General features: G+C 40.9%; 1 protein-coding gene across 1 annotated transcript in view; it reads left to right on the top strand.

The window, feature by feature from the left end:
• EEA1 (early endosome antigen 1) overlaps positions 1–18,827 on the top strand; it is a 497,109-nt gene that overhangs the window by 85,643 nt on the left and 392,639 nt on the right. Inside the window, exons 7-8 of the mRNA XM_069228969.1 lie at positions 11,599–11,712; positions 15,775–15,896. Of these exons, the coding sequence (XP_069085070.1) occupies positions 11,599–11,712; positions 15,775–15,896 (236 nt within the window). The remainder of the gene's footprint in view (positions 1–11,598; positions 11,713–15,774; positions 15,897–18,827) is intronic.

The raw sequence follows: 18,827 nt of genomic DNA, 5'->3' as shown, positions 1-18,827 counted from the left end.
CTTCCCAGTTCTTCGTAAATTCAAAGTTGATAGAAAATCTAAGTTACATTTTCTGCAGGTGTTATTTTGTGATGCATCTTTAAACAATTCCTCAAAACTGACAGTTTTACAATGTGGTAGATTTAATTACATAAATCGTTGTGAATCTATCTGTGTTTTTGAAGAAAAAGAACAATTTCATAGTCCTGCTGCCATGAGTAACTTAGTCCAAATAGGTAATCAACAGGTACAATCTCTTCTTCTAAGGTACCAAGTGCATCTTCTTGAGTGTTTGCTGTGAAGGGTACAAATTCTGTGCACATATCTACAAGATCTTCAATATGAGATACAGAATATGTTTTAATTCTATCACTTTGCAAGTGTTCTAACAAAGTGAAAAGTGTAGAACACAGATTTATTTTTTGTGTTAAATTGTCTGAATCACATGAGGCAAAGAGAGCAGTGCATTGAGAATTACATTGGCTTAGCAGTTGACTGTAGAGGGGGATGACAACTGGTAAACAACAATATCACCAGCAGTTTTACTATCTTTTTTCTCCAACACTTGTTTTTTCTCTTTTTTTGGAAAAAGTCATTCTCATCCTTTGAAGCCTTTCCTTTTGGTAAATTTCTAGGCTTTTTATAAACCGGATACATTCCTAAATGAGGAGCATACACATTTCTCAAATGGTTATACTCTATCGCACAACTCGAATCAGACAAGACGGAAGTCCTCATCCTTGGACCATCTCCCTCTGCTTGGGACGACTCCTGGTGGCCCCCCCGCCCTGGGCAGCGTGCCCAAACCAACAGACCACGCACGCAACCTGGGCTTCTTCCTGGACTCCTCCCTTTCGATGACCAGACAAGTCAACGCCGTCTCATCATCATGCTTCAACATCCTACGCATGCTCCGAAAGATCTTCCGATGGATCCCCACCGAAACAAGGAAAACGGTCACCCAGGCACTGGTCACCAGCCGTTTGGACTACGGTAGCACCCTCTACACCGGAACCACAGTCAAACTACAGAAAAGACTCCAACGCATCCAGAACACCTCCGCACGACTCATCCTGGACATCCCCCGTCACAGCCACATCTCCGGACACCTGAAAGACCTGCACTGGCTCCCCGTCAGCAAGAGAATCACGTTCCGACTCCTCACCCACGCACACAAAGCCCTCCACGACCTGGGCCCCAGGTACCTCAACAACCGCCTGACCTTCTACACTCCCACCCGCCAGCTACGTTCTTCCAGCCACGCCCTCGCCGCTGTTCCACGCATTCGAAGAGCCACCATGGGAGGAAGATCCTTCTCCTACCTGGCAGCCAAGACATGGAACTCCCTCCCCATCCACCTCCGTCTTACCCAAGATCACCTCTCCTTCAGGAAGCATCTCAAGATCTGGCTATTCCAGCAGTAGCGGTCCCCCCTTCCCCTAGCGCCTTGAGACCCTCCGGGTGAGTAGCGCGCTTTACAAATAGACTGATTGATTGATTGAATCAGCATTTACTTTACTATCCGATACAAACCGGACAAAATTCTAACCTGTGACAATGCTGTATATGACATACTTCTTTGAGTACAGTGCTACCAATGTTAATAAATGCTGCATCTGAACCTAAACCTTGAGACTTATATATTGAGATACCAGTAACTGTTTTCTACGAACATACACGTTTTTAAAAGCAAGAAACATTCAGCAGCACTTGCTGTCTGCTTCACACCTTCAAGTTGATCAAACTTAACAGCTAGGCGTTTAACCTCATTTCTGTTTGAATACAAAATTAAATCAATCATTTTACCCATGGCTACATTAACTAATCTTTCCTCAACATTTAAATTACACCACAAAATTATCATACAGTTTTTACAAATACATAAAACTTTTCTAATCCTACAGTTTTGGAAACAGACTTCTCTAAAGAATCCAGTTTTGATTGTAATTTTTCATTCAGCAGTATTGTCTCTCCTTGGTGCTCCACTTCATCAATTGCTGTCAGATCCAATATTTGTTCTTTACAGTTGCAGCAATTGTTCATTAAAAGACATACATTCTTGAAGAGTAGGCATTAGACACACAATGGGTTTTTGTTATTGAGTAAAGTCAAACTTAAGCTGTGCTACAGAATTGTGTGAAGGAAATATGTTCTTTATAAGTCAAGTTTGTAAGCAATGTTTTCCTTCTTTTGATTGTATTCCTACTTTAATATCCTTCAGAATACTTTCATATTTCATATCAGATTCTTGACACATGTTTCTAATTAGATTAGTTCTTTGTATTGGAAATTCAACCAAATGTTTACATTTCCTATACTCCCTAAAGAATTTCCAGTTTCTTCATGTAAAAGTGTCATAAACACAGGCTGTCCTTTTACTGGCTTAAGCTGCAATAAATCAGCAAATCATATTCTGTGTTCAGTATATGTTGCATTCTCAAATGGATTAAGTTTGAGACCATGCTCACCTCATAGATGATTAAGAGTTTCAATTTCTTCAAAACTCTGGAAACGTCATAACAAGCTTCACAAGATAACCTTCGGGACTCAATTCTATTATTGTATTCAACAGGTAGCCTAATTATACAATGATAGGTAGTTCCTTTGATGTTGTGTGCAGTTAATTCAGTAGGTAATGTTAATACACATAACAAAATGGAGTCTGTAGTCCTTTACAGGTTAGTGGTTGGAGTTTGGATTAAAAAGCTCTTCCCAGTGCTAGCTTGTCCGCTGACATACACTAGAATTGCCATAAATGTTGGGCATTTACATTGATTTATTCATGGAGGAATCCATGCTCTATTTTATTCTTTCACTACTATGTATCTACATATATATGTGTGTGATATATATATATATTTCTGCTCATCATTCAGTTGTGCAAAGTCAACATTTTCTTCTCTTGCTTGCTGCATTGCTGTCTCCATTTCATTCATAGCTGTAGCAGCTTCATTTTTGATAATTGACTGTCCAGGAGGATCTTGACTGAGAGGTCTGGAACTCTGGCTACTTTGTGATCTATCCTTTGCTATCTCAGTACCAATTGTCTTCAGCTTTCATTTTCAAGCAGTTGGGTAATATTGAACACTCAATGCTGTCTTTTACAGCCTTCATAGCAGTTGTATTGTCCAAGTAACTCAGTTTCAGAACGCCAAGGTTTGAATAGCTGGAGAAGTGCTAAGTAGAATTTTTTTTTTTTCTCAGCAGTTTGACAGCTAAGTTTTCTGTGGCTTATTAAGTAAACTTTTGCATGTCGAACCAAACAACTGTCGCAACCAACTACAACATATTTCTTGTCATCAGGGTTTTCCATCCTGTTGCTTCTGTACCTATAGTGAAGCAGACTTTGGTAAAGACACATGTTCTCAAGCTGTGAACTTTTTCTTGGATAGTAGGTGTCCAACATATTCAATATCTGTACTCTCTGGATCAACCTCTGCTAGGTACTGGATTTCTGAGAAAGACTTCAGACTTTGTTTTGTGGTTTGACAAGGCCTAGTCTAACCCAAATAATTCCCCTAGACTTTGAGTACGAGCTAGCTGAGCAAAACTTGCGACAGCACTCAAAGGAACTTATCTCCTATGTGAAATCATTTTCAAGCTGAAGTTGTGTTTTCTTGGACTTTGTGATGCATGAAGTGGCATAGCGAGCAATAACAATGGAGTTGTCTGTAACAAATTTCATGTCCATATTTGCATTCCATAATTTCAGAATGACACGATTATAATCATTAATATACTTGGAGGCCTCTGATCTTCTCAGATTATATATATTTTTTTGTGATTTTCGTGTCAGTGTATGCCTGACTGCAAATAAATGGCTGTTCACGCTTACTTTGGAAATAATAGGTCTTGGAAATCTAAACCAAAACCTTGTATGAAATTTTCCTTTACATCTGTATCTTCGGCAGCAATACTTGCCACATCTATGTGTTTGGAAACGTAGAACTTGCAGTCTTAGCTATTGGTCTTCATTGTATTTTGGAATGGTGCATGTAACATACTCTTGTATAAAACACAATACAGAGTCATCACTGCTAGTTCCAAATTTTGTTGTATCTTTTATTCACAAGCGCGTGTGTTTATGAGGAGCACCTCTTGCCTAGTACTCTGCGCCAAAAGAAATCTGAAACTTAACAAGAGGGGGATTTCTTTTATTACATATATAACTCTGCATCACTTGAAATTTGTAATTGAAATAGCTACACACATTATCAGGACGCAAAGAGCATAGTTCTCCTTGTGTCTTCAAATTAATACCCTTAATGTTGGAGTTTGCTTCTCATATAAACTCAGTAAATCACCCCATGGTTACACTGCACAACTAAGTGTGACAAACCAAGTAGGTGCACATAGGTTTCAGAGCATATATATAAGTTCGCCATGACAACGATACCAATATTTGTTAGTTTCACATTGACATGCCATTAAATTAATTCAGTTGTATTCCAGATTTTCATCCTTATCTTGCGCGTTGTCATCAAAGTCCCCTGCAGAGAGATTTTGCAGATTAACTTCTGTCTTTAAAATATGGTTCACAACGTAAGACAGTCCTGACAAATCACTCTCAGATAATAGGTGGAAGATATAAGGAATACACTGGCGGAACCTAGGGTCCTCTGAATATAGTCTTGTTGACCTGTATTCAGCTGCTGATATTTGGACAGGTCTGTCATATTAACCACCAACTCATGTGGAAAATAGCTGTGGAAACAGTGAGCCCCTGAAATTTTTTCCCACACACTCATTTGAGCTCCTCTCTTTTTATTTCATTTAAAAAAGGTCAATGGCGTCCCAAACAGCTTCTTTGGACTGAAGTGGATGGATACTGTAGCACTCATATTTTTCTTCTGATTTCAGTTTATCCAGTTTTTCTGTTCATCCACTTCATTGTAGTGTTTCATCGTTGATAAAAGTTGCATCTCCAATGATATCAACATTTTTGTAAAAAGATTTTCTTTCACGTATAATGCAGCTTTTTTACTTTATTTACGTCCACTAACTCTTGCCATATTTGTCATATTTTTTGTTGGCACTCCATGTACTAGAATGATCAATGGTTCATCAATATGTCTCTCAATACCGACAATGTCAAAAAATTTTAAAATCTAGAGGTAAGTAGACAACTCTTCCTTTAAGTCCTTTCTGTTGTTCTGTTGGTGGAACTTTCTCGTTCTTCGGTTCCATCCAAACTATTGCTTGAATTGGATGTATAGTTTGAATGAGAATTGATTCATACACATTTAATTGTTTTTGTGGGATCAGTACCAATTCTAATCTATTATGTATTGCTCTGCCTGGCATTTTATTATCCTTCAATTCCTCATAACAATATTTACATATTGTTTGCTTTGTGGCAAAATCAACACGTTCTTCTAGAAACCGATATGTACCAAATTCCTGCCACTTATCTCCGTTTTCTTCCTCAGTTTTAGAAATTACAATTACTTTGCGTGTTTGGTTTTTATTCTGATTACGGCGTCAATAAATACAAACTCATTCTGGTTTCTCTACCCACAGTGTACTAAACATGCCTATCTCTTTTCTGATTTTTCAATACTAATCTCTGTGTCTCATTGCTGCACACATTCAGTAATTACTTCCTCATTTTTCATAAACTCCACTTCAGGACCGAAGAAACTAAACTGAATATTGTCAGAAACTTTCTCTACCTCTGCCACAGTACTGTGCATTAAAGCTCTATTCACCTCTCCTAAACATAAAGCTGTACTTTTTATAAAGCAAAGTTTCACATTTTTGAGTGATGCACAGCTAACAATCTCAAGTGATTTACATATTTTCTTTGAAATACATGCTAGTGTATTCCCTTGTAAGTTATTGTATTTCCTAACTTTGTGTGGATCTAATCCTTGAAGCATTATAATATTTTGTTTTAGACTTTTGCATGGGAGTTGTCTTAGGAAAGTTCTTAATTTATCAATTGATTCCTGACGGACTGTACAAATACTGCTACACTTCCATTTGTACACAGGGGCGTGTTTTTACCTTCATTGGCCCCCTTCAGGTATCACTTGTTCTACATTTCTAGGAACTGTCTCGTCTTTTTCAATAGGAGTACGGTCTTTTACTTCATAGCAACAACCAGTTGTGCCAACAGCATGCCCTAATGTGTTCTCTTGTAAGTAACTCTCTCCATTAAAAAAGGCTCTGTACTTGATGTGTGCATCCCTCACCTTTACATTTTTTACAGAAATTACTTTTATTTATAAGCCTTTTCCTTAATGTTCTTTTCCTCATGCACAATACTGTTTTATCTAGGGTCTTAATTCTGTTGACTATTAAGATAAGACGTTTTCTCTTTACAGCAAATACTTTTTCAGTTACACTCACAGTATGTTGCTTTTGCTTAAGAACAGCACCTCTTCTCTTATACTCATTCATCTTCTTCAACAAATTTTGAATTATTCTGTTCTGAATCATTTTTGCTGTTAACTTCTTTAATTATTTCTATCTCTGAATCAAACTCTGTTTTCTTATTAGATTTCCTACTGTTAACACTATGCACTTCTTCCTGTTTCTCAGTACATTTCAAACTTTTCTTTTTCATTGGCGTCTTTACCTCATTTTGCATTTTACATCATATGTTTTTTCAAAAAATCCTTACTACTGTTACCAGGGACTGTTTTCTTTCTCCGCACATTTTAACTTCCTCTTTTAACCAGGTAGTACTGTTGTTTCTGTTTCTTCTTTGTGTTTTGCTAGGCATTTTAAATTTTATTTACAAGGAAAGTATATATCCGTGAAACAAATAAATAATACATTTACCTCTACAGAATATAGTATAAAATCAGATACACTAAGGGAGTCGTCATGAGTTCGGCGTACAGGTTTTACAGTCCGCAGAACATCTGACGGGGAAGTTGCAGCCACACAGGCTACCTCCCCACTGGCCCCATTAAGAGTTTCTCATTATGCAAGTGGGCAGAAACCTAAGTAGCCATCGCTGGCCTAGCTGGAAACAGGCTACAGCATTGTCTCTGGTTCATAATCGAACCGGTGGCAATGCTGTAGCCTGCTTTAGGATTTCTAAAGGCAGGGGTCACTTCAGCTCAGGACACCTTAGGGGCTGTCCTGACTGGTGGGTGACTTCTCCTTGTTTTTCTCATTATCTCCTCCAGCCTTGCCGCCAAAAGTGGGGACAGTGGCCGGAGGGGCGGGCATCTCCACTAGCTGGGATACCCTGGGGTGCTGTAACCGCCAGGTGTTACAGTTCCTGCAGGGGAAGGTGTGAAGCACCTCCACCAAGTACAGGCTTTGTTCCTGGCCACAGAGTGACAAAGGCACTCTCCCCATGTGGCCAGCAACATGGCTGGTGTGTGGCAGGCTGGCAGAAACAGGTCAGCCTACACTAGAAGTCGGATTGGTATTCAGGGGGCATCTCTAAGATGCCCTCTGGGTGTATGTTACAATAAATTGCACACTGGCATCAGTGTGCATTTATTGTGCTGAGAAGTTTGATACCATTCTTCTCAGATTTCAGTGTAGCCATTATGGAACTGTGGAGTTCGTGTTTGACAAACTCCCAGACCATATACTCTTATGGCTACCCTGCACTTACAAGGTTTTGCTTAGACACTGTAGAGGCATAGTGCTCTTGCACATATGCCCTCACCCGTGGTATAGTGCACCCTGCCTTAGGGATGTAAGGCCTGCTAGATGGGTGACTTACCTATGTCACAGGCAGTGAGAGGTTGGCATGGCACTCTGAGGGGAGATTTTCTACCCACCAGCACACACAAGCTGTGAGGCAGTGTGCATGTGCTGAGTGAGGAGTCCCCAGGTTGGCATAAGACATGCTGCATCAGGGCCCTTAGTACCAGGGGTACCAGTTACAAGGGACGTATCTGAGTGCCAGGGCTGTGCCAATTGTGGAAGCAAAGGTACAGTTTAGGGAAATAACACTGGTGTTTGGGCCTGTTTAGCAGGGTCCCAGCACACTTTCATTCAAAACTTAGCATCCGCAAAGGCAAAAAGTTAGGGGGTAACCATGCCAAGGAGGCATTTCCTTACAATGAGCAACTATATTATGACAGTACTTGACTACATATCACAGTGACTGTATGACTTGGAAGTAGGTCTGATACTACAGCATACACAGCTGCTGTCTGCATGTGTGCATGAATGTATAAATGCCTTGTTCAGTGTCTGACTGGGTGTGTCAGTGGTCTGTTCTTTTGTTAATAGGTATATAACTTGCAGTATGGGTAGCAGAGTGTGTTCATACTTGCGCATACCAGTCTGCAAGTGTACATCTAAGTCAGTGAAAGGCAGAAACATGTTTGACCTTTCAATCACAAAGCACCCTGCTCTATGACTACCTACAGCCTACCGAAGGGGTGAGTTTGTGTGATAAAAGGGGACTCTCAGCATTGCAAGCACGTTTTGTAATGCCAAGCCGAGCTAACAGTAAAACTGTACGCTAAGGCTCATCAGTGGTTGGCCCATACCATGTTCAAATAAGTGCTCGTCTGAATGAGCAACAAGAATATGCTAGTAGTTCAGTACATATTACAGTTACTTTACCAGTTACCAACTAACTATGATACAGCAGCATACATGTGCATACATTTATAAATTGCTCCATCGGTGTTCGACTGAGAGTGTGAGTGGATCCATCCTTTAATAAATAGATATGCGAGTTGGAGTTTGAGTAGGACATTGCATGTATAACTAGACATATTGGTATGCATATGCACATCTGAGTTTGTGAAACTCGGTACAACTTGTTTAACTTGTTTAATCACAAAGCACTCTACTCTGTGACCTAAATACAACCTAGCTCAGGTGTATGTTTTCTATAGTAAAATGAAACATGAAGGTTTCATGCAATTGCTATTGTAGGTAACATGCAATACATGAATATGAATCCAATGTGAATATAAATTAAAAACTAATGAGGGCCCCTATATTTTGTTAACACACCTCAGAAATTGTTTTGAAGTCTCCATTAGTCGCTGAAACAAGATTTTATGACATATATTTAAAAATAATTTGATTTAATGACATGCTATAAACTACATATACCAGAATGCAATGTGGAACTCAGTGGAAAAACACCTTGGATTGTAGTCAAAACACTGTTACAATTTGGTAAATATGTATATAGAAAAACGTTTAATTTTTCTTTGTTAAAGTATATATATTTAGTGATGTTATGGAGTAACTCTTGATAAGTGGTGTAACTTGAGTATTTTTTCTGTTACTTTGGAGTACTTTATTTTAAGCGCCGAAATTAGCACACAGGAAACACCTGTGAACAAGGTCTGGTGAGACCGAAACGCGTCAGGGGATTCCTGTTTGTTTGTTTATGATCTCACTAATGTATTAAAAGTTAAGGTATTTTTGGCACAACGACAGAGTGCGGTTTTCTCTTGCTAAAACAGAAAGATATATATATATATATATATATATATATATATATATATATATATATTGTAGACGTTTTGCGAAATCTGTACCGCAGACCACCATCGGATTTGCATCAGGGGCTTTGCTGAGCCCCGCTGTGGGATCCCCGGATCTCAAAAACAAACAAAAAAGTGTTTCTAGGCATTTACTGCCCATTACTAGTTTTTGGTCGCTTGTTATTTCCTGCCAGGGGATCAGGGAATCTCTACCCTGACCCCATCATCTCCATTGCCCCCACATTTCAGCCTCGGGGACCATTTCCCTGATCAAGCGAAATGGCAGCCGCAATTTCACTGTCAGGTTGCGACCAGCCAATAAGATTCTTACGGTGGCACGTGGATCCGCGGATCGACCCTCAGTAGAGGATCAGCGTCCCTAAATATCTATATTTTTCCCCTTAAATAACTCCAAAACTACTGAATGGATTTACATCAAATCACAAAAAGCACAATCTGCGCACCAAGATCTAACTTCCTGCCAAATTTGGTGCAATTCTGTTCAGTGGTTCGGGCTGTAGGCGTGTCTAAAGACCCTATGGAAATTAACATGGAAACATCACTTTACTTGACCTCACCCCCCCCCCCCCCCTTTTTTCTCGACCCCTCCCACCCCCCATCCTCTTGACAGGTCACCCAGAAACTTTCCATGCGCAACTAGATCCTGGATGCTTCTTTGGGAAAATTTTGTCAGATTTTGTCAAACGGTGCCAAAGATATAGAAAAGTCGAACAGCTTTTTTTCTATGGAAGCTAGGTCCTAAATATAACTACCTACTGGTGCCCGCAAGTAGGTTTTATATATATAATTTTTCTGCTTTGACCTGGTTGTGGAAATGTGGTGTGCATGCTCTGATGAGGTGGCGGTGGCACAGCTACATTTAAACAGTTTCCTGAACCCAAGGTAGTCTTTAATCGTTATGGCGTACCTGGAGAGGCATGTATTTCTTATGATTAGAGCCCAGTTTTTTTGTTTTTTATTTTAAAAACCTTAGGTGGCCTGCCATCTTTCAGATATGTCCAGGGAGACAGTTAATACTAAGAAGGAGCAGCCTGCTTTGGGTGCAGTGACTGTGCCCCTAAAAGTCTCAGCTGATGTCCAAAGCTACTTTATGTTCTTGTGTCAAGAAGGATGACGTTTTTTTGGTGATAAATGGCCAGTAGTTGGCGTGCTCAGTGAAAGAGGAGCATGCTGCTTGCTGTTTTATGTCTTAAAGCTGCCATTTCATGTAAGATGGTAGAGTCTGGTGTGAGGTGTTCACATACATAGCCTTACCTTGCCATGACAAGCGTTGCAGGTTTGTTACTTTATGAGCTAATGCTAGTTACTGGAATACTCCGTGTCAGGTCGGTGGATGTGATGGGCACAACATAATTCATTTCTTGGGCTATGGTGAGAGGAGTGTCTAGGTTTGCCCTATTTGCTTTAAATATTTTAAGATGGTTTTGGACAAACCCAGGATTGTACCTGTGTTAGGCAGCAGCATAATCTGTTTAATAGGTCTCCCAGGCTTTGGTTGCAATCCTTGAGGATTTTGAGGTAGTTGAGTATAGCAGAATGCTTGCTGTATTGATGACATCGGATCTAAACATATCAATTATGCCAGTCATGGAGACCTCGACCTTACCAGCCCTGAATGTAGACACACTATTAAGTACTATGAATGCTGATCTTTGTGCAGGCAATTTGGTTTCTTCTGTAAGGGAGGATATGCCTTATAAATAAAAGTACAACAGTTCTGCGCCCCTAGTGAGACCTACATTTGTGGAGTACTATTTTCAGTGCATATCGTGAAATGAATTCACATTTGTGTTTAGCTGTGGATCTTAGTTGATATTGTATTGATGCACTGTTTGTTTTGGCTTCTAGGCAATTATGGATGCAAAAACATGTGTAGTCCGTGACAAAGGGCCCATCCGTTGAAAGTACTATCTTCATTCGAGCACACATTTATCGTCAACAATGCTTAATCACTGTAGGCCTTTGAAATCTATACAGGGCATTCATGATCCTTTGTTGCGGTTGTGACTGATATTGACAATTTGCGCAGAGCTGACCAAGTGAGGTTACTATTTAATTCAGTTACGGCGCACTTTTGGGATACACTAAAGACACAATAGTACGTTTTTATTTAAAGTTTGATTTTTTTAAATCATGTTTTTTTATATCTTTTTGATGTATTGCTTTTCTGCAGAGTTGCAGTCTTTGCAAGTGCAGTTGGAAGAGTCACACACTGAAAACTTTAATATAAAGCAGATGAAAGATTTGTTTGAGCAGAAGGCAGCTCAGCTGGCAACTGAAATTGTGGGTAAGTAAACTCAAAGGGAAAAACAAGCATTGACAAAGCAAGTAGGCTCCACGTTTTTAATGCAATTGCAGCGATTTCAATGTTTTCTAACTTTATAAATGGGATGCTTTATTTTTCAAGTACTTTCCATTCAGCAAAAAATATTTTACAAAGGATAAGGTGGTGTCCTAATCTAAAGGGAAACGCTTGCCAAGGTCTAATATTCAGCCATTTGGTTTCTTCAGCAGCCCTGAGCAGCATATCATGGGCCTCTAGGAGAAGCATCATACTCAGTACACCTTTTGCCAGCTGAGTGCAGGAGATAGTCCTCCCTCAAGGCCTTAGTGTGCCAAAGCGTGTGGTTTCCTACAGTTTATGGAATGCTGAAGATAAAGCAAAATCTTCTGCTCTAACCATATCCCGGAAAATATATGTGACAATATAGTAGAGTCACACAGACCTGCTTCTTTTTGCAGTGGTGCTGCCTTCACAGCTGGACAGGCCGTTAAATATGTGCAAACAAAGTTGTCCTTGGACGAAAGCGCACTCCCAAACAGGTTAATATTTACTTTGCAATGCATCACAGCCAGCAACATACAAGAATTCTTTAACATTTCTCTAGGCCTTCTTCATAGGCCACATGATTGGGTTCAGCAGATGATTGCAGGAACCTGAATACTCCGTTAAATATCACTGAGTAATCAGGTACCTGCAATTATCTGCTGAACCCAAGCATTTGGTCTGGAGAAATGTTAAAGAATTCTCTGTATGTTGCTGACTTTGCAGCATTCTAAAATTATTTGCGGTTTTAACTGTTGCTGTACTGCTGGGTTTCCTGGCTGATTGTAGACTCCTGACGTTCCATTTTGCTCATCCTACCTTTTAGCTCTGCAGTCTTTAATAAAATACCTGTATCTCTGACAATAATGACATATTTGATCCATCGTTTGGGGACCTATCCTACCTCTTTCTATTTCCCCTTGTCCTCCTCTACTATTCCCTTGTGCCCTTACATTATCCTATTGCCGTGGGTAGTGTTAGGTGGTCCCTGGGACACATCCCACAGATATTGCAGTCATCTGAGTGGTGGCTGCTACTACAGCTTCTTCCAGTGCTCCATTCTTTGCTAACTTTTGATGCACTACCTTGGCTGCTGCTTTCTTTCTTACCTCATGTTTGTTACTTTCTCCTGCTTTTTCTTACAAAAATTGATTATGTGTGCCTGTATCTCAGCCCAGGGCTTGGCTTCCAATGCCACTATTTTATCAAGATTATCCTGCACATCAGAGAGTAATGCTTTCTTTATTGCATGGTAAAATACCACAACATTTCCCCCTCCTACTTCCCAACCCTGACCTACTTCTTGGGTCCATTTTTCCCTCACTCTACTAAGATACTGAGCGGTGTCGTCATTTGGCTGCATTGATTGAGCCATGAGGGATCTAATGACTGCCCTGTCAGGATACATTTTTTGTCAGCTGATCCCAAACTACTGCCCTAATCAAGTTAAAGGCACATCCATCATAGCCTTCACTCAGTGAGGGTAACATTTCTCACTCTAGCTTTTTGACAGAACAGTCCGTGTCATCTCCTATGAGAGAGCTAAGCAGACTCTTTGTCTCCTACTGCCAAGTTGATGCCTGCAGTTTGCTTTTCAAAATACCTAATCCATTAAAAAATTATCCTTGTCCATATCTGGCCAAAGAATCAAGATGGGGTGCCCCAGGACCCTTGCGTATCACGAGCGTCTGATATAGGGGAAAATCAGGATGTTGGGGATTGTGCTGTCTGGCATATTTTTGCCACACACACAAACATTTCTGCATATAGGGATATTCCCAATCTGGATATCCCTAACCATAAAGAATGCAATCCTCACCACTCGTAATTTTTGCATGGATCAAAGGACCCTTCTCGTGCATGGGCTCATCTATTGAGCTAAACCTTTCAGTCCATTCTGTTTGGTTATTCACATAAGGTACAAAACTGTACCTACTGTTTTCTCCCTCAGCGTCTGTCTCACTAGGGGTGAAATCTGAACTGCACGCTGGTCTATCATGTAGGATGAATCCTCCCATAGCCTTACAAGATCCCATCCTGGGGTCTGGCTGGCCATGTGTTCCTTGAAACCACTCAAGTTCTGTTGCTTGAGGTTTCTTAACTCTAGAGAACATATGCTCTTTTTCTCTAGTGTTTTCTCTAGTGTTAGTGTAACCAGGCAATTCCATTGCACCCCTTGTGTGATCAAAATCGATAAGGGGTCTTTCTTGAGTGCTAATTCATCAGTGGAGTGCCTTGCCTTTAGGGGTTGAAGTATTTCACCTATGTTATCTACACACCTATGTATGGACTCTGTTCTGTTTGCTGTCCTCCCAAAACTTCACTGAATGTATCCTGAAAGGTTATCACAATATCCTTCTCAGCATCTCTCCCACCTTCACTTTGTGATAGCTATACTTGAACACTTTCTGTTAAAACTATTATGTTCTCATTCTTCTGCCAAAGTGGTAGATTGTCTGCAGTCCTGTCTCTTTCCGAGGCCACAGCCTGTAAGATTGTTTATAACTTAACTGATTGTCTGTTTTTGGAACCTTTACCATCTGGGTGAACATGTACTATCTGTTTGACTTTAATGGCTGCTTTTTTGCCACAGGATGTTCTCCATGTGACATTTAAATAATTTTTGGTCTAAATCGTTTATTATTCAAACCATCAATGTAAGAGCCAGCAAGGCACCATCAAATTCTTCACCTTAAGTCCACCTTTCACCTAGCAACGTACAGACACAAACTATTTCTTAATAAGAGAAAATAATCCATAACATCATATAGAGAACTACTAAGCCACCCAAGGGGTCAGATGGAGGAAGAGAAGAGAAAGTGAAGACACAATTGTAATGAAAAACTTTAAAAAAAGGGAACCTATCCTGGAAGGTAGAAGTTTCCCCACAGGGGTGTTAACAGTAATGACAGTAATGCCCAGTTCTCATGCCTCAAGTTATTCAGGATTTCAATTCACTGCTCAAGCCTTACCATATTTTCAGGCCCTGGGTGTCTCAAATCACCTGGCTTATTTGTTGAGCTCTGCCTCAACAAATCAGCCAGCCTTTTTCTCTCTAGTGCTTGTAGGTGAGGCTAGGAGGTAGCTGCTTCCTGTTGCACCTCCCAAACACATCTTGCGAAGCCCCCCTGAATCTCTGTGAGCAAGATAGAGAAGAAGGTGGTGAACAGGGGCTATGAGATTTCTCTGCCATCTTGGAGCTTAGCTACCCCATGCCTCTCTCAGTCATAATGTATGTAAAGTAATCAACTGGGAATGTGCAAGTTATGACAATCGATGAAGGTAGATGGCGAAAAACAATGAGATGCCCAGATTATTTGAACTGCCTTTAAAAAAACATGGGTCATTTAAACATTTTGTGGGCCCCATTCTTCAAAATGTTTTTCTGGGAAGGGGTTCAGAACATCCAAACAAGTAGGGTCAATTCTTCTAATTTATTGGACTATTTCATGAGTGACCCTCCAGAACTGACCTTCAGGCCTTTGTGTTTTTGGAAAAGTTCAAAAATTGTGCTGCAAAATGCATCATTTGAGCTAATTATTTTAACATTTTTTTTGGAGGGTGGAGGTCTACGAAATCTGAATATCTGTTGTCAGGCGTGAAAATGTTGCTCTTGCATTTGAGTATTTCTTATTGACTTGACTGTACTGTATTGACTTGTGTACTGTTTGGCAATAAATTATCTCCATTCTGTGTAAACTTCAGTATGTGCCAGTGGAGCCAGGACACTTAGTAGTTCCGTACAGCCAAGCAAATAGTAAGTGTGAGATTCTCTATTAAGGTACATGGTGGAGGATGAGGGCACAACGGTTGAAACTGTTTACGTTTTCCTTACTGAATGCTAAGCTTCCTCACACTAATAGGCACTTTTCTCAGGTGACTCTCTTGCCACATGTAGCTTGAATTCCACACTCCAATTTAGTACACGTTCATGGCTGAAGTATGTTCTATGTGTTTTATGCTGTAGTTTCAAAATATAGTTGCTGAAATTCTACTTTGTTAACTATTTTGTTTTAATGTTAGAATTTAAATCCAAGTATGATGAAGAGAAGGCATACCGTGCTGCGGCTGAAGAGAGAGTGACAAGTCTTCTCAAAGATTTGCAGGCAGAGATGAATATGGTAAAAGACTTGAAATCTGAACTGGTAAGAAAAATATTTTGGTTGGTATTCAAAAGCTCTGTTTACGTAGCATTAGTTTAAGTTTTTGTTTTAGTAGTAGGATTGAGATCTGTCAACTCAAGCTGTGTATGCTCACTTGTGTAATAAAGTCTGTCTGCTGAGTATATTATATACATCACTCACTGCTTTCTATTATAATCTCTTAAATCACCACTTCAATACATTTATTTCTGACAAATTGACCAAAAAGTACACTAATGGATGTCGCCGGGCTGTTAACACAGTGAATGTCAAGGACACCCACAGGAGTATCTGTTACCTACAGTAATGTCATTAACCATGAGCTGTGTTACAGAAACAGATTGCCCTGTAAAGGTGACTTGAGCAAGCAACCATGTATGCCGTGTCAACATAGCACCGCAGAATCACCGACTGATGTCCCTGGAAGAAAAACCTGGGGTCAATTTATTACAGCAAAATACCTTATTTAGTTTAAAAATGTAACTCTCAGTAAGAGTACATCAGCCTCACTGCCAGGGTGTGCACCTGAAGTCTGAGGTAGAGGAATATTGGCTGATATGGGGTGAGAAGGGCTAGACATAAGCAATAAATGTTGCCACATCCAGGATAGCATATTTCAAAAACCAAGGCTGAGATTAATGATGCTGGAAGAGGCAAACACATTTATTGAAAGAAAACTGCAGTGTGGGGATAGAGACCAAATTTATTTCAAGTTCTCAAATATAGATAAAATGTATGAAGTAGGATGTGATATCAAGTCGCTTGTAGTGTACCTTTCGCACAACATAAATACTAATTCCAAGGGAACTTTTGCACATTTTACAGCTACAAGTAATTGTCACATTTTCCCATGCTACAGTTCAATGGTGCATTCCCATGCTACATTTCCATGATGTACATGACAATAACTTAAACAGTTATGCTTTTAAATTGCAGTGAGACTCTACTCTTAAATTGTTGTCCTCTGTTGTGTAGATTCCAGGCCATGTTGCACTTCAGAGTAGCAACATAGCTGCACACATACCTGCTCTTGTGTGTAACTAATTTCCAACATTATTTAAAATATGAACTGTATGAATAACATACCTGTGCATGAGTTCCTAACTGTCCTCCTCCCCAGATTAATTGATTATATATACAGCTGTAACCAAAGGGGATTGTCACCCTGTAGTCCATTTAAATGTTCTCTCAACCCTATAAGTGACTGTTACTGGTCATCTGTTAACCATATCCTTTCTCAGCTGAACACTGAAATGTCCTTGAAAGGCATTTCAGTGTCCATTGAAAAGCATTAATTACACACAGTTGATTTTTTGATGTGTAGAAACTACTTTAAAGGACCGCTTTCATTGGGAAATAAAAGATGTTAAATAATTTGTTAATCTAAATCTACTAAGTCCCAGACCTTTGGAGATACATATGATGTGAAGAGCCTTCTTTGTGGGGTCACTGTACAATATCATACCTTTTGGGCCTTTTGTGAACTAGCACATTATATATATCTCAGAGAAAGATGGTTCCCTGTGAAAGTGGTTCTATGCTACCCTTGAAAGCTTTTCTAGGACCTACTCCTATTACTTGTACATTGATGAGTCTTATGGTGTGGCATGCAAGTTGTCATGGCCTTTATTTGATGGTTATGGCACAGTCAAAACGGAGACAGATCTCATGTCTTATACACCAAGGTACCGAATCTAATTGGGCCTCCCACCCCCCACCCCCCACAAAATCTTTGCCTGCCAGTGGTTAATTTGGCAAGCGCCGCCCGCCAAGTTGAAACCGCCGGGCGTCCGCCAATGCAGCCGCACTCCAGCGGAGGCCATTTGGAGATCCCCGCTGGGCCACAACACAGGCAGAAACCTGGATTCCGCCCGCCGGCCCAGCAGGGATCTACAGCCACAACACGGGAGCCAGCTCCAAAGCTGGCGGTGTTGCGGCTGTGCGACGGGTGCAGTTGCACCCATTGCGCTTTTCACTGTCTGCGATGCAGACAGTGAAAAGCTCCATGGGGCCGTGGCAGGAGGCCCCTGCACTGCCCATGCAGTGGCATGGGCAGTACAGGGGCCCACAGGGGCCCCGCAACTCCCCTTTCCACCAGCCTTTTCATGGCGGTTCATACCGCCATGAAAAGGCTGCCGGGAGGGGGACTCGTAATCCCCTGGGCAATGCTGCAAGCAGCGTTGCCCTGGGGGATTACAACCGCCGGGACAGAAGTGGCGGGAAACCGCCGGTCCCGGCGGTGCGACCACGGCGCTTTTGCGGCGGTCGCAATGCCCGAGTTTTTACCGCCAGCCTGTTGGTGGTACAAACTCCAAAACAGCCCTGGCTGTCTTTGACCGCCAGGGTTGTAATGAGGGCCATTATGTTTCACTTTGAGCCCGCTAATAAAGAAATATTTATGAATGATATAGAAATGCAAATTTCTGAAAAACTACAAAGTGTTTCAAGGATGGTGGATACACGCTCTTCTACGGATTTGTTCTGGTGCTTTTAACTGTTCCCCCCCTGCTCTCGCCAGCTCCCTTGATAGTGCTGATTTTTTTTTTTGCCTCCTTTGTGACATTCATGGTTGTTCTTGAGTCTTCTAGTAACTCTCAGTATGATTTTCTTTCCTTCTTCATGTAACTTTTTATTTGGTTTGCAGTGTACTTATTTTCACACACGGCCGTTTATAACACAAAAAGTCAGTGTAAATTAATTACTAAGACTATGGCCCTCCTTACGAGTTTGGCGGGCGGCAGAGGCCGCCTGCCAAACTCGTTCTGCCATCAGGCCACTTGTGCGATAAAGAATTCACCGCATTGCCGGCAGGCGGAAACAGCGTTTCTGCCTGCCGGCCCTGCAGTGAACAGGGCCTTAACATTGACGCTGGCTCTTCATATAGCCGGCACCAATGTGGCGGTGGGGCGGCTGCAGCAGCACCTGTCGAGCTTT

Source organism: Pleurodeles waltl, chromosome 4_1 (assembly GCF_031143425.1).
Source record: "Pleurodeles waltl isolate 20211129_DDA chromosome 4_1, aPleWal1.hap1.20221129, whole genome shotgun sequence".
NCBI classification, from domain to species: Eukaryota; Metazoa; Chordata; class Amphibia; order Caudata; family Salamandridae; genus Pleurodeles; species Pleurodeles waltl.
The sequence above is the reverse complement of the archived record's forward strand: the minus strand, read 5'-3'. Positions and strand labels throughout refer to the sequence as shown.